Source organism: Miniopterus natalensis, chromosome 2, assembly GCF_054644295.1.
Source record: "Miniopterus natalensis isolate mMinNat1 chromosome 2, mMinNat1.hap1, whole genome shotgun sequence".
NCBI lineage: Eukaryota > Metazoa > Chordata > Mammalia > Chiroptera > Miniopteridae > Miniopterus > Miniopterus natalensis.
This window is the reverse complement of record NC_142082.1, coordinates 167,857,141-167,873,612: the sequence shown is the minus strand read 5'-3', so window position 1 is coordinate 167,873,612 and position 16,472 is coordinate 167,857,141. Positions and strand designations below refer to the sequence as shown.

General features: G+C 45.0%; 2 protein-coding genes across 3 annotated transcripts in view; one reads left to right on the top strand and one right to left on the bottom strand.

Moving 5' to 3' along the window:
• The window catches only part of VAMP1 (vesicle associated membrane protein 1), a 44,907-nt gene that overhangs the window by 13,570 nt on the left and 14,865 nt on the right, over positions 1-16,472 (bottom strand). The window lies entirely within an intron of this gene.
• On the top strand, positions 12,893-16,400 carry CD27 (CD27 molecule). Its single transcript, XM_016221780.2, has 6 exons — positions 12,893-13,038; positions 13,224-13,355; positions 14,879-15,058; positions 15,265-15,351; positions 15,590-15,709; positions 15,963-16,400. The coding sequence occupies exons 1-6, from the start codon at positions 12,903-12,905 to the stop codon at positions 16,085-16,087; spliced, it is 780 nt and encodes a 259-aa protein (XP_016077266.1). The 5' UTR covers positions 12,893-12,902; the 3' UTR covers positions 16,088-16,400.

Here is a 16,472-nt window from a genome sequence, read left to right as displayed (position 1 = left end):
TTCTATTTAACAAAATGAGTAGTTCTATCTGTATAACATAATATAATCTCCAAAGATATATTATTGGATTTAAAAAGCAAAAAGCAAATTCTAGAAGGATATATACTATATATTATTTAGGGGAGGGGGGAACACCCAAAACACAACTGTGCTGGGACCCTTGGAGACTTCTGCTTGCCAGGTTGAGATGCTAGGCTAACAGAAAAAGATGGATTTTAAAAAGCAGTGTAAGAAAACATGGAGCCCTGGCCAGGTAGCCAGGTCAGAGCATCGTTCAGATAGGCCAAGGCTGTGGGTTCAATCTCCGGTCAGGGCACATATAAGAATCAATCAATGAATGCATAAATAAGTGGGACAACAAATCAATGTCTCTCTCTCTCTCTTTCCTCTCTAAAATCAATTAAAAAATAAAAATTTAAAACAGAACATGGAATTGCCAGGCTTGGGCTGTTTCATTTCCAAAAGATAATTTTTTAACAAGCAGAGAGAACCAATGCATGATTTGTTCCTTATGCTTTATTTCTTGCTTTGTGTTAGAATTGCTGCAGGCTTCTGTGATATTTCCTTTGGAGAACATAAGCAACCTACCATGTTCCAAATAAGAAAGGGAAAGTTAAAATTAAATGTCCTTGCTGTCAACCATCTTAGGTATAAAAGAGGTGGGTAAAGCCCCTTGCCAGGGAAATGTAGTGACCACGTGCTGTACATGAGGCTTTTTGCCCACTTCTCTGGAGACAGAGGGTCTTCCCAACATTGAGAAATTCAAACAGGAACCACAGCAGGACAGGGGCTTAGATGAGAGAAATATTATTTATTCCTTAAAACTATTTGAAGTAGAAAATAAAAGGGACTTTACTGGAAAAATCCATCTGATTTTTTGTGGATCGATGTCTGTTTTCAGGGGCTCTAAACTGTCATTCCCTGCTGTATAAAAAGAACCTATTTATTAATGTACAGCCTAACAAAGGGAAGGGATTTTCCCCCATTTTTGGCCATGAACAGTCCTAAAGTAATAAAACACATACATATAATTTATTTGTTTGTTAGAAAAAGTTCTGGAAGAATATTCACTAATCTGAAACAGTGATTACCTCTGAGGAGGCAGGGAGAGGACCAAGGCTGAGGGAAGAAGATTGATCAAAGGGAGTCTTGTCTAAGTTGTTCAATATTTTTTCCATTTTCACTTCTAATTTTTTAAATAAAAAAGGAAGAGATAAAGTTGGGGAAAATATTTAAAGATAATATTTTTACTTATTTTCAACATAAAAGATCATTTTTCTCTCATTAAAATATTAATATATATAACCACTTTTTATAAAGCATAGCTCTATTTAGTAATATATTCCATAAGAGCAATGCGATTTAATATATATTTTTTTAATTCTTGTTTCAATACTTCATATGTAGTAACTAGTAGATCTGGTTCTAAGTTCAAATATTTGATTTTAATGACTGAGATGAAAAAGTTACTCTAGGTCAAACTGTTTCAGGTGTGCTTTCTAATTTTTAATTGTGAGTCCATCTTCAACAGGCTTTTCTGTTGGGGGACTCGGTGGCCTTGGTTGAGGGCATGTCCTTTAAAAGCGGTTTTGCACTTGATTTTATGAGACATTTTATTTATCTACTTATTTGTGTATTTACATTATTTCTATATTTTTAATATTTTATTGTGAACTATATCAAGTATACAAAGCAGTATATCGAAATAACATTATGAAAACCCATGCTAAGACAATTGGCAGAACCTTAGAAGCTTCCCGATCATACCTTTCCTTCCCCACAGGGGGAACCAGCCCTGGATTGAGTCCATCACCCCCTTACTTTACTTTCCAGTTCTAACATCTGTGTGTGTATCCCTGAGCGACAAATTGTTCAGTTTTACCTGTTTCTGTACTTGATTATATATGGAATCTTATGTGCTTTTCTTTGGCTTGCTTCTTTCACTCAACATCATTCAATATTATGGTTTTGTTTGTTTTTATTGTGGTAAAGTATACATAACATAAAATATACCATTTTAACCCTTTTTAAGCATACAATTCAGTGGCATTAATTCACACCATTGTGCCATATTATGTTTTTGAGACTCATCTAAATTGTGTATATATGTTTTTGAGACTCATATACTGTGTATGTGACTGCATGTAGGTCATTCATTTTCATTCCTCTAAAGTATTCCATTGGATGAATACTCCATTGGGTGAATATACTATGATTTATCAGTCAGTCTAACATTTATGGACCTGTGGGTCCTCGTCTTTCTTTTTCTTCTGCTGTTACAAATAGTGCTTGAACATTCTTGCATGTGTTTCCTGGGGCACATGTGCAAGAATTCTTAGTGCATATAACTACTGGTGGAATTGGTGGATTTTACTGGTTTAATTTTCTATAAAGGGATGATATGAATATATTACTTGTACAATTAAACTTCAATTTAGGAAAAGAAAAGCAAAGAAGGAAACTGAGTTTCACAGAGTGAAAGGGCAGGGATAGTCTCTGTGAGATAGGCAACAAAAAGAAAGATAGAGGAAGAGCAGCCAAGACAAGTCTTCACGCTGAGCTCAGGAGGTATTACCCAGTATAAACTCAGTCCAACACCTGTACTGAGCACCCAATATGTGTCTGGCTCTGTAAGGTCTATATCAGCAGTGGACTGGGATCCAAGAGACCTGACTTCTCTCTCAACTCTGCCACAAAGAGCAAGTCACTTCACCTCCTCGCCAGTGGTTCTGACATTTGTAAAATGAGGGGAGAGACCCACAGGATCAGAAACCTTCTTTCCAGCTCTGCTAGTTTGGGATCCTAAGCTGGTTAGAATTAGTAAAACAGGGCCCACCGTGAGTAGTGCTATCTGGAAGGCAGAAGGAGAGGGCCTGGGATCCAGACAGGAAAGAACACTGCCTCTCCAGGATCCAAATAAGAACTAAAGACAATTATTGGGCCCAGCCAGGAGAACTGATATGGCTGTCAATGTTTCAACAGCCAGCTCTTTGAGGCGGGGACCTCTTGATTTGTAGCATTTGCTAATTTACATGGTTGCAAATACTCCCACCACAGCCAATTCCAAACTACCAACGTGTAACCAGCTCACAAAATTCTGGACAATTTAAAAATCAAGCTTTGGCTAGACAGCTCTAGCCAGCTCCAGCATGCCCCTGGGAAGTGAACTGGCCTTAAGAGATTGGGCTTAAATGACACCCCCAAGAGGCCAGAAGGGGAAATGAAGGCAAGTTAATTACAGGAGTCACAGTGCTTTATACTCTGTGTAAGTTTGGGGAAATCATAGAGTTGCCACCCCTGCAGGGAAGATCACTAGACTGGGTGTGTGTACAGTCTTTACTCATTTGGGTGGGCAAGAGGAATCACTCAGGAAAAGATCAAGTAGGAAATGCTAAGGGTCCAGGAGCCCACTATGAGGGGAAACATCCCTACCCCTTGCAAAATCACTTTTCTGCATTATGAAGAATGCTTTAACTATGACTAATACATGGAGCAGACATACTGCACAGCTTGCTTGGTTTAGCAGGTTGTTCTGTCTCTTTCACGCTCTTTTGGTTTATTTTCCAGGTGTATTGGCTGTTCGTTCCTTCAACCCCATTTCTTGGAACTTGCAGCCTCAAACACCAAGAAAGGGAGGGCAGAAATGAACATTTATTGAGTACCCAAACGAGGCAAGGCATTTCATTTATACTGTTACCCATGATTCTCCCAATATGTTGCATAGTATTGTGACACTATCCCCAAGTAGACACAGACTCAATTCAGAGGCTCTGAGACTCGCCCAAGAAGGTCCAGGTAATAACTGGCAGACAGGCTAGTGGACAACCAATCTGGGTAATTCTGAAAACCATGCTCTCTCCACCTACCCCAGCATCCCCCTGTCTCAGTGGGTTTGGGACCTGGGACCCTCATTGTTTCTCCCCTTGCCCTGGTATCTTTGAGAATTTCCCTTTACTGGTTTTGTACTTTACTGGTATACGGCTAACAGAAAATCGCAGCAGTTAGCACTCAAATCATCCACGGGTCGATTTACATATCTGACTTCAGAAATTAGCTTTACCTTAAACTAGAATTAATTCTTTAAATCATATACCACATAAAATCAAGAGACTTGACAAGCTCTAAATAAGAAAGGGTGCTCAGGAAGAAGGTCACAGAGCACCCTGTGAAATGGGACTTCTAACCTCTGCAACAAAGGTCTTGAAATGCTACATAACATTCTTTTAGGTGAAGAGTTAAGTTCTCAATGAAGAAAGGGAAATCCTAGGTGCCAGAGAAGCATGCAGAACTGGAAATTGCTGGGGTGAGTGCATGAGCAGCCACTGAGGGGCTCCGGTCACCTAGGGGCTGAGGTTTTAACCCCACATGGGCCCAGAGGGGAAGACTTAGGCCCCATCAGACAGGAACTGAAGACACCCTCCCACATAAGCTGGAAACCTGTAAGGGAAATCTAAAAAGTAATAAATAAATAAAATAAATGTTTAATGCACTGGCCAGGTAGCTCAGTTAGTTAGAGCATTGTCCTAATACGCCAAGGTTGGGGGTTTGACCCCGTCAAGGCACATATGAGAATATATAAATGGGTGGAACAAAAAGTTGATGTTTCTCTCTCTCTCTCCCTCCCTCCCATTCTCTCTAAAAAAAATCAATGGAAAAAATATCCTCAGGTGAGGATTAACAAACAAACAAAAAAAGAGTATTTGCCCTGGCCGGCATGGCTCAGTTGGTCTCATGAGCATCATTCCATGTATGCAGAGGTCAATTCCCCGTAGGGCACACGCCTGGGTTGTGGGCTCAATCCCCAGTAGGGGGCATGCAGGAGGCAGCCAATCAAAGTTTCTCTCTCATTGGGGTTTCTCTCTCTCCCTCTCCCTTCCTCTCTCTCTAAAATCAATAAAAACATATATATATATATTTTTAAACGTATTTAAAAATAAATAAACAAACAATAATGGGAAAAAGATAAGCTGACAGTAATGAAAACACAATATAGTAAAACTTATGAGATGTAGCTAACATAGTTCTTAGAGAGAAGTTTATGGCCTTAAATGCATATATTAGAAAAATTTTAATTAATGAACCAAGCATCCAATTCAAGAAGTTAGAGAGGAGAAACAAGATGGTAGCGCAGGTAACAGCTGTACCCGCCGCCTCCCGCAACCACAGCAAAATTACAACTAAAATACAGAACCACCATCACTCAGAACCTCCTGAAATCTGGCTGCACAGAAGCCCTACATCCAGGGAACTGAAGGAGCATCGAGACCGGGAGGAGGGGCGGAGACGAGGGTGGATCGGGGCTGAATTGGAGACGCACGGAGGACCCACACCCAGTGCCGCGGGGTAAACCTGGGAGGGAATCCCTGCGGTAGGGGTTTCCTGGAGAAGTGAGGGGTCCCAGCCCCACAGCAGGCCCCCAGCCCAGGGCTCCAGGGCCGGGAAGAGACGTCCCCACAACTCTGGGCTGTGAAACCAGAGGGGACTGTGGCTGAGGGTTGCGGAGGTTGCGGGAGCCCCAGCAGCTCCTCTTAAAAGGCCGGCGCACGGACTCACTCGGACGCGCTCCCTCTGAGCCCAGCGCCGGGCAGCAGCCTGAAAGGACCCGGGACACTCGGGGAGGAACTAACCTGCCTGAGATCTGGGCGAGAGGTGGGGGGGCCGCTTCCTCCCAGGCAGAAGGGTTGGCACCAGCCATTGCTCCTTTGGCGAGTCCACCCGCACACAGCCGGCAGGCAGACGCCATATTTGAATCGCCAGCACCTGACTCACGCCTTTGGCCCCGCCCCATGATCCTGGAGGCCCCTCCCCTCCCCACCTACATCTCATCCAGGCCATTTCCAGGGGCTTTTCTATGCAAGTGGCCTCTTGAGCCTCATGCTTAGGACTTCCCTAAAATCTCTCAAACAAGCAGCAGCGGGCCCCATACGGCTTGATAAGTGGCCCCAGGCCTGGCCCTAGCAGCAGCCTGCATTGGCTCATAGCTTGGCCTCTCCTGGGCAACGCCAAGCCCAGCACAAGTAGCAGCCACCTACGGTTTGCTGTGTAGCTCATGCTGGGTGGCCCTGGGCAAGGCACCGGCAGAAGCTGGCTTTGCACCCCCCCCCCGGAAACCCCAGAGACAGTGCACCTGGTGGTCTCTCGACCACACTGGATTACAACCCTACCACATCCACAAGTGACACTCAAGGGGCGCACTTGGTGAACACCAAAGCTCCACTGAAGTAAATCCTGTTCCATAGGGGTGTCTCCAGCACAGCAGCTCTCTGGCTGTAGTTGCAGCTGGTCCTCACAGCTGATTGGCCTGAGGGTCAGTTCCTCCCAGGGACACCAATAGCAACCAAGGCTCAACTACAACAGGACAGTGCACACAGCCCACACAGGGGAGCACCTAGAAGGCCAAGCTCAGGTGGCTGGGGAGGCTGAGCCACTGGACCCTACAAGACACCTACTACACAAAGCCACTCTACAAATTCCAAAAGACATATCAGCACTACCTCATACATAGAAACACCTGGAAGCAGCCAAAATGTGGAGGCAAAGAAACATGTCACAAAGAAAAGAACAGAAGAAATCTCTAGAAGAGGAACTAAATGAAATAGATCCAAGCAAGCTAACAGATACAGAGTTCAGAATTTTGTTTATAAGGATCTTTAAGCAGACTATTAGGGAAATAACTGAGAAAATTGATAACATAATAAAGTACCAATTTGAAATGAAGGCTACAGGAACTGAAATGAAGAATAACTTACATGGAATCAACAGGAGAGTAAAGGACGCTGAGAATCAAATCAGCAATTTGGAACATGAGGAAACAAAAAACACCCAACCAGAAGAATAAAAAGAAAAAAGAATCCAGAAATATAAGGAGCCTCTGGGACAACCTCAAGAGGCCCCAACATTCATATTATTGGGGTGCCATAAGGGGAAGAAAGAGACCAAGAAACTGAAAACCTATTTGAAAAAATAATTACATAAAAATTCCCCTACCTGGGGAATGAAATAGACTTACAAGTCCAGGAAGCACAGAGGGTCCCAAACAAGAGGAACCCAAAGAGGCCCACAGCAAGACACATCATAATGAAATTGCCAAAGGTTAAAGACAAAGAGAGAACCTTAAAAGCTACAAGAGAAAAGCAGTTAGTTATCAATAAGGGAGCACCCATACGACTGTCAGCTGATTTCTCAACAGAAACTTTGCAGGTCAGAAGACAGTGGCAAGAAATATTCAAAATGATGAAAACCATGGAACTACAACCAAGATTGCTCTACCCAGCAAAGCTATCATTTAGAATTGAAGGTCAAATAAAGAGCTTCACAGATAAGAAAAAGCTAAAGGAGTTCATCACTACCAGACCAGCACTACAGGAAATGTTAAAGGGTCTTCTTTAAGAAGAAGCTAATGAACAAAAGAATCTGACAAACTAAATAGATCCAGAGACATTGATGCATGCAACAAATGATCATATTTCAGAGGAAAGAGGGAAGGGGGGTGAAGTGTGGGAAGAGATTAACCAAAGAAGTTATATGCATAACCCATGGACACAATTAATAACGGGGTGAAGGCCTGGGGAGAGCAAAGTGGAGGGGGTCAATTGGAGGGGGAAATGGGACACCTGTAATACTCTCAACAATAAAGATAAATTTTTTTAAAAGACATAGATACAGAAAAAAAAAAAGTTAGAAAAAAAAAATGGCAGAATAAACCCAAGAAAAGTAAAAGGAAGAAAATTATTTAAAAATTAGAACAAAGTATAAAATAAAACAGAAAAGAAGGAAATAATAGGAAAACACAACAAACTCAAAAGTTGGCTCTTTGAAGCAATTAATAAATTAGACATATCTCTGGCAAAGTTGTATCAAGAAAAAAATAAGAAAATTATAAATAAGCAATATTGGGAGTGAAAAGGGGGAAATTACTACAGATCTAGTGGTGATTTTAAACATTTATGCCCACAAATTCAATAGACAGCTTCCTGGTAAAATATAACCTACCAAAACTGACTCTAGCAGAAACTGTATTAAATCAGTAGCGAAAAGCCTCCACTCAAAATACACACACACACACACACACACACACACACACACACGCCAAGCCTTGAAGGAACAGATCGTCCCTATTTTATATAATCCGTATATAAGAAAAATTATCATTGATCAAAGACTAGAAGTGGTCAAAGGAAGAATAGGGTGATATCTAGAAACCAAAGGAAGAAACCATTCTCCAGAAAGTGGGAGCTGTCAGATCGCACACATCTCTCAGTAAATTTTGCTTCCTGGTTGAAGCACTGCCTCCCCAAGTCCCCCTATTAGTGGAGAGGCACCTATATTGCACCCTGACTCTGCCCTTCATTTTGCTGAATAATGACTGTTACTAATAACTTTACATTTGTCTTTGAGGTTATTTGATCAATGTCTGACTCTCTCACTAGTGTGTCAACTCCATGAGGGCAGAAACCACGTGTTTATTTTTTTCATCTTTGTGTCCTATTACTTAATTGTTACCTGGAACAGAATGGATGTGCAACAAATACTTGTCAAGTGAATGAGAAGTGGCATTTAGAAGGTCAATGTGGCCTTGGGCTCCCTGAAATTTCAATTTTATAATTGTGGATACAATTGTCAAGGAACAAGACTGAGGCTGGACCATCTAATATACAGTGAGTGCTTTATGTGCTAGGAAACACTAGGAACTAGGACTGCAATACTGAAAAGTGATCAGAGATGAGAAGAAATGCCCACAGCTGGTGAGTCCCCCTGAAACCCAGACTGGGGAGTCCCAGGAATGCAAATTACAGAATGGGGATGTGAGTAACCAAACCTGGGTTAATCTGCCCACCCCAGTGTCCTGCCCCCAGCTGTTCTCTAAAGGCTTTCTGGGAAGGAGGATCTAAAGCAGTAGGGAGCTGGGGGTGGGTGGGGGTCATCAAAGAAAGTAGGAATGGAGAAATAAGAAATTGAGTGGGAGACAAAGAAGGCTAGAAAAACTAAGGGGTTTGGTTGATAAGGATCACAAACAGTGATTTATGACATCTACGTAATATAATGGAATTTCCTTCTAAGGAAAAATCTTGGAGAGAGTTTAGTTCCATGGAGTACTTTGACTCTGGTTACAGATCTATAAAGAACCAAGACTAAGTTTGGGATTAGGGGCTAAAGAGAGATGAGATATAATGCCTGACATATTTTTGAAAGTCAGTCTGTGAAAGAAAAAGGAGGTAGAAAGGGAGAGAAGTGTCAGCAAGATGGTCAGTGCCTTTACTGCTTTGTAGGGCAGTCAGACCACTGATTAATCTCAGGGGTGTGGAGGACCATTAAGAACAAGAATATGCAAGCAGAGAATCAAATCAGAGATTGGGAAGATAAGGAAGCAGAAAACACCCAATCAGAACAGCAAACAAACAAACAAACAAAAAACTAAAAGAATACAAGAAATAAAAGAATTTTTTTTAAATGAGAATAGTGTAAGGAGCCTCTGGTACAACTTAAAGCATACTAATATTTGCATCATGGAGGTACCAGGAGGGGAAGAGAGAGAGCAAGAAATTAAAAACGCATTTGAAACAATTGGCAGAAAACTTCACTAATTTGGTGAAGAAAATAGACATACAAGTATAGGAAGCGCAGAGAGTCCCCAACAAGATGAACCCAAAGAGGCCCACACCTAGACACATCATAATTAAAGTGCCAAAGGTTAAAGACAAAGAGAGAACCTTAAAAGCTACAAGAGAAAAGCTAGTTACCTACAAGGGACCACCCATACGACTGTTAGCTGATTTCTCAACAGAAACTTTGCAACCAGAAAGGATTGGCAAGAAACATTCAAAGTGATGAAAAGGACCTACAACCAAGGTTATTCTACCCAGCAAAGCTATCATTTAGAATCAAAGGACAGATAGAGCTTCCCAGGCAAGAAAGGAGTTCATCACCACCAAACAAGTATTATATGAAATGTTAAAGGATCTTCTTTAAGAAGAAAAAAAAGATAAAAAATATGAACAACAAAATGGCAATAAATACATATCTATCAACAATTGAATCTAAAAACAAAATAAATGAACAAGCAGTACAGAAACAGACTCATAGACACAGAGGACATTTTGATGGCTGCCAGATGGAAAGGGAGTTGGGGGGATAGGTGAAAAAGGTGAAGGGATTAAGAAGTGCAGATTGGTTGTAACAGAACAGTCATGGGAAGGTAAAGTACAGCACAGGGAATACAGACAATATTCTAATAACTATATATGGTATTAGATGGGTGCAAGATTTATTGGGATGATTGCTTAGTAAGTTATGTAATGTCTAATCACTGGGGTGTCCACCTGAAACTAATATAATAACGTACGTCAATTGTAATCTAAAAAAAAGTACAAGAATATGCAAAATGCAATTTTAAGTTGTATCCTTATAATATATAAAGCTTCAGTAAAAATTTTGCCATACCTAACAGCCTTCTTTTTACAGCTGCCTTGTAGGAAAATTCAAGAAAGCCCTGTGTCCCATATTTGGGGCCTGTGGCAGGGCAAAGGTAAGGAAACAGCCAGAATGAGGGTTTGGTCAGAACATCTCAATAGTAATAAAAGTCACCCTGGCTAGCGCAGCTCAATGGTTAGAGTTCAGCCTATGCACCGAGGGTCATGGGTTCGATTTCCAGTCAAGGGCATGCACCTGGGTTGCAGGTTCTATCCCCAGACCTGGTCAGGGTGCATGTGAGAGGCCTCCCAAACACCATTTGATGTTTCTCTCTCTCCCTTGCCCCTCTCTCCCCCTCACCCCGTCTTCCATTATCTCTAAAAAAATCAATGGAAAAATATCCTCCGGTGAGGATCAACATCAACAAAAAGGAATGAAAATCATCAAAAGAGAGGCTTCTGTGGGCTTTTCTCTGGAGATGCAAGAAAAGGAGGGAGCTGTTGAAAAAAACCACGTATCTGTGCCAGAGAAGTATGGGAAACTGAAGCCCAAAAAGAAAGAGGCGATGGAAGATTCTGAGGGAGAGTTCGGCAGGTTGCACTTGCAGGCCTGTAGACAAGAGGAAGGGACTGTTCAGGAAGCCAGCCTAAGACAGGCCAACGCTCACCAAAAATTGATGCAAACAGCACAGAAGGCGGGAGAATATTAAGGTCCAGAAATCTAGCTTTCCTTCTCCAGACCAGGGCTACTCCAGGAGAGCCAGGCAGACCCTGCTCCTGCCCTCTCCCCCATGAAAAAGTGATGAGCAGAAGACGGGACTTGGGCTTTGGCACAGAGAACACAGGCCTCACGTGGGTGAGCAGCTCAGGGTATAGTCAAGGTTGTTAGTCCTGTGCCCTCCAATTTCCCCCTTCAGCAAATTTCTCCTTAAAGGTCCCCAACAACTCATCATTCCTCCTGGGTCACATCCCCATGGGATCCCATCTCCCCATGGCCTCCCTGATATTTAACAGTGGAGATACTGACCATGACCTGGGAGTGGGGCAAGACTGTTAGTGACAGCAAAATCCTCAGATCCCGTTAATATTCTGAGGTGGGAATTCAGGCACCTTGCCCGACAGCAAAAAGGATGGTTTTGCATAAGTAACTATTCAAATCACACCCATGTATGGCTTCCCAGTCGACAGGACCCACCTGAAGGCAAGAGATGGAAAAAATGAAGAGAAAGGAAACTAAGAGTAAGACAGAGAGCAGATATGACAAGTGAGATCACAGGGGTGTGACATTTTATGAGCCCTGTGGAAACAACTGCAAAGCCCCTTAATGAAAATGGCCTAGAGAAATGAGCCACCCCACACCTCAATCCTCAGAGAAAGAGGAAGGGGCAGTGTCTGACCCATGTGTTCCCAGGACTCAAAGAGGGGAAAGTCCAGCTATCCCGATATTCCCCAAATCATAGAAACAGGGAAGAAATGACCCACAGGCATTGACCCTTAACCCCAGTACCCAAGACTAGTAGGGGAGAGGCTCTGGGGACTCCGGGACATAAGTGGCTGACACAGCCAGAGGTGGGAAAGGGGCAATGAGGGTGATCGTGGGATGAGGGAAGGACAGACGGGCCGTGGGTGATATCTGTACCACAGCCTGGCAGGAAGGCTAAACGAGATCAGGTGTGATCTCTGAGCACAGAGTGACAGAGGCTTAAGCCCCTCGCTTGCCATTCTAACGCTTCCATAGCAAACTCTTCGCCATAAAACCAAGGCTAGTTATAGTCTTTATTCACTCCACTTATTTAAATAGTTAACCATTTTGCTGCAGAAATGCTGCACTTGATTGATGGCTACCCTAGACCATGAGGGGGTCTTTTGGTGCTAGTTTCTTCCCAAAATCTAAAACATTCTGAATTCTAAAACTTACCTGACTCCATTTCAGAGACTCCGTTCTGGTTTCCCTTCCTTCTCTACACTGCTTACCTCCTTGAGAAAAGCTTATCATGGGAGAGAGGACGTGCGAATTAGCTTGTACGCTGGGAACAGGTTCGTAATGTAGGCATCTTTGCACACAAGTGCGTGAACAGGAGAGACAGGTGACTGCACATTCAACACTTTATAAAAGAGGCAGACATCCATGGGTTAAATTCTTTGTGAGTACAAGAGACGGAAACAGAGGAGCTGCGTGTAGGAGAGGACCACTTTAAAGAGCTGCAGGTCTTCTGACAGAGTTTGCCCTTTAACAACTCTCCCCAGCACCCAGAAAGGGTGGATGGGGTAAGAGGTTGCTGCTGTAAAAAAAAAAAAAAACACACACACACACACACAAAAAACAGCCACAGTACAGCTTCAACTGCCACTTGAAGGGTAGCTTGCCACTTGAAACAGCACGACGCAGAAAGGACCTGCAGCTGCTGCTAGGAGGTACAAAGAGGAAGCAGTGCCCAGTGCGGAGGCCAGCTGTTAGCAACTGGAGCACAGAGAGCAACCTGGGCAGAAGCCATGACCTGGCCACCTTCCTGTTGGCTGTGGGTTCTGGGGATTCTAACGGGACTCTCGGCTACCCCAGCCCCCAAGAGCTGCCCAGAGAAGCACTACTGGGCTCAGGGACAACTGTGCTGCCAGATGTGTGAGCCAGGTAAGAGAGGAGGCCTTGCCAGGGGCAGGCTGAGTATGGGAGAGGACTGGGTTTGGAGGGAAGGGAAGCAGAAAGTGAGTCTGAGTTCCAGCAAGGAGAGGAATCCTGCATCGCCCAAGGCACCACCTTGCAGAGAGCGGAGAAGCAGCCTCCCTTGAGCCTTGACCCTGGACCTCTGCTCACAGGAATGTTCCTCAGGAAGCACTGTGACTGGCACAGAAAGGCTGCTCAGTGTGAGCCGTGTACACTAGGGATCTCCTTCTCACCAGACTACAACACCCGAAGCCACTGTGAGAACTGCCGGCACTGTAACTCTGGTGAGATGGGCAAGCATCTGGGGAGCAAGGTGGCAGAGCTGAGTGTGGGGGAGCAAACACAGGGTAAGCAGCAGAGCTTCAGCTGCTTCAAGGCTATGGCAGGTGGAGCCAATGTTTGGGGATAGGGCATCCTGGGAGCGGGTATGTTGATGTGATGGGGAGAGCTAGTTTAGGGAAGGGGTAAGCTAAATTTGAGGGACTGCTGAGAATTAGTCTATTATGCGTAATATCTGTGGCTGTTAGGAATCCTTTTATTTCTCCATTTTAGCTAGAATTTCAGAAATGAGGTGCCAGCACACAGACTAGCAGATTTTAAAGTGGACCCTCTGAACAATGTCCTGCAGCAGGACACTTGTGAAGACTACTTAACTGAACTACTCCACTACTTGCTTGTAAAATGTGTTTGGTCTCACTAGGCTTTTAACACTGTATTCTTTAAAAACTAAATAAATGAAAAGGGTTTTGCCATTGCAAACCAAAGAGCAACATCTTCAATACACAGAATTCCTCAGTCCATTTAAGACTAGGATTGTTGCCTGGCCGGGAGTGGCTCAGCGGTTGAGCGTAGACCTGGGATCCAAGAGATTGGGGTTCAATTCCCAGTCAGGGCACATGCCTGGGTTGCGGCCTTGGTCAATGACTCATCATTGATGTTTCTCTCTCTCCCCCTCCTTTCCTCTCTCTGAAATCAATAATTTAAAAAAAAAAAAAAAAATTTTTTTAAAAGAGTAGGATTGTTGATGGTTTTCCTCTTCTTGACGGCAACACAAGGAGGGTTGGAATTTTTAAATTCAAAACCTGCCCCAGTCACTCTGCAGGTCCTACCAGAAAGCCTGTCTCCAGTACTGAGCCAGCCTATACTCCCGTTGCTATGTTCCAGATCAGCCCAATCCATGACCCTTCTCTGTGAGACACAGTCCATAGGTTCCACCTCAGGCAGCACCTGGTTGCAGGACTGGCGGGGCGGGGGTGGAGAGGGAGACCAGGAGGAGGCTGAATGAGCTTGGTCCCCTTTGACATCAGGATTCCCTCCCATCTGTAAGACACAGACGTACCAGATAGCCTGGAATTTTGAGCACAGGTTACACATGGTAGAAAAAACCCCTCAGATCTCTGGATACTCATCACTGAAAACAATGGCACTTCATCCATTTTTACCCAATCCCAGCCCCTCCTTTAGCCCTGCCCTTCCCTTTGGCAGACACCCTCAGGACCAGTCCCTACTGGTCACCTTCTGTTTATACCTTTCTATAAGTATATTATAATGCAATTGTCTCAGTGAGGAAGAGGAAATCATGTAAGCTGTTTCTACTTTTCAGAGTGTCTATTTCTGAACCATGAATTTTCTAAAAGGTCCAAGTTTTTTCCTTAATAACAATAATGCTCATGGCAAAGGTACTGGGTGATGGTAAGGGAGAGGCTAGCCTTTGTGGGGGTGGGGTGGGCCTGGGGGATGGGATTAAGCAGGTGGAGCTTGCAGGTTTCTGAGCATCTTGTGTTCCTCTGGCCTCCTCTGTCCCCAGGTCATCTCATTCGAAACTGCACCCTCACCACCAATGCTGTGTGTGCCTGCCCCAAGGGCTGGGAGTGCAGGGACGAGGAATGTACTGAGTGTGATCCTGCTCCAAACCCCTCACCGACCCCTCACCTATCACAGGCCCCAGGCCCACACCTACAACCCACCCACTTACCTTACACCAAAAGTAAGTTCCACAAAACTCTTTGTCCAGTCACTTTGGGTAAGGGTCACTCTCAAGTAGCACCCCTTCTGTGCCCACCCCAACAGGAGCTGCCTGGTTGGCCTGCCTCAGCTCTTTCATCTCATCCTATGCGTCTCAGGCCCTTAGGCCTTCAGCCTAGCCTTTCCCTGTGGGCTCCCTGCCGCTGCTCACTCTCTCTGTTTTCCCAGAGATGCTGGAGGCCAGGACAGCCAGGCACATGCAGACTCCGGCTGACTTCAGGCCGCCTGCCCCAGCTCTCTCAACTCAACGGCCACGTGAGTTTTCTCCACCTTCCCCACTCCAAGAGATATGAGAGTCCAAGAGAGAAGGCAGCCAGAAAGCTCCTAGGAGTGGGGGGATAAGAGGAAGAGCGGAGTCTAGGGATGAGGAGAGGACTTGGTGGGGGAGGGGAGGGCTGGAGGAGGGGAGGCGCGGATGGTGGGGGGGCTGTGCCAAAGGGAGTCAAGGGCTAGGCCCACCCCCAAACCCTTGTGTGGTCCCCGCCTATCACAGCCCAGAGGTCCCTGTGCAGCTCAGGTTGCATCCGCATTTTTGTGATCCTGTCGGGAATGTTTCTCCTTTTCACCACGGTCGGAGCCCTGTTTCTCCATCAACAAAGAAGATACGGAGGAAGTAAGAGACAAAATACAGATTTCCAGTCCTGTCCCTGACCCCACCCCACCTTCTCAGCCCAGCCATCCACGCCTGGGACGTCGGGGGGAGCCTCCCCACCTCCATCTTCACCAACCCTGGCTTCTGCTTCGTCTTCCTCTCCTCTTGGCTGCGGTCCTCCTGACAGCCCTCCCCCAAGCTTACCTCCTTTGCTTATCCCTTCTCCTTTCACCCCCTTCCCTGACCACTGGCCAAGAGTCGTCTGTTTCTGCAGACAAAGGAGAAAACCCAGCGGTGCCTGCGGAGCCTTGTCCTTACAGCTGCCCCAGGGAGGAAGAAGGCGATGCCATCCCCATCCAGGAGGATTACCGAAAACCTGAGCCTGCTTCCTACCTCTGAGCTGGCACTCCCCAGACGGGGTCATCACTGCAGTAAAGGCCTAGCCTCCATCACAGCCCGCCGGCCACCCGATGAGACCCAGCACCCCCAATTTCAGGACCAGGCTCTCTGGACCCTCAGACTTGAGAAAGTACCTTGTGAGACTGGAAATGACAAGGAGGCATGGGAGGTGGAGGGTGGGAAGGAGGATGTGCCCTGGCCGGGCCAGCTTCACCTCTGTGCGGGAGGAGGGGTTTCAGTTGTAAAACACACTTCAGACTATGAAAGCCCCACATGCTGTAGACACTCAGCAAAATAAAGCTACAGACTGCCACATAGCGCCTCTCTGAAATTCTAGTCTCACAAAGCAGGCCAGTCCTAGCCTCACCTACTATCAGGGATCTGA

What these genes read in the sequence shown, in the direction of transcription:
- CD27 (XM_016221780.2), top strand. Translation starts at nt 12,903, where the DNA reads ATGACCTGGCCACCTTCCTGTTGGCTGTGGGTTCTGGGGATTCTAACG. An exon ending in CTGCCGGCACTGTAACTCTG is followed by an intron (nt 13,356 to 14,878) that starts GTGAGATGGGCA and finishes CTCTGTCCCCAG; the next exon opens with GTCATCTCATTCGAAACTGC. An exon ending in ACAAAGAAGATACGGAGGAA is followed by an intron (nt 15,710 to 15,962) that starts GTAAGAGACAAA and finishes CTGTTTCTGCAG; the next exon opens with ACAAAGGAGAAAACCCAGCG.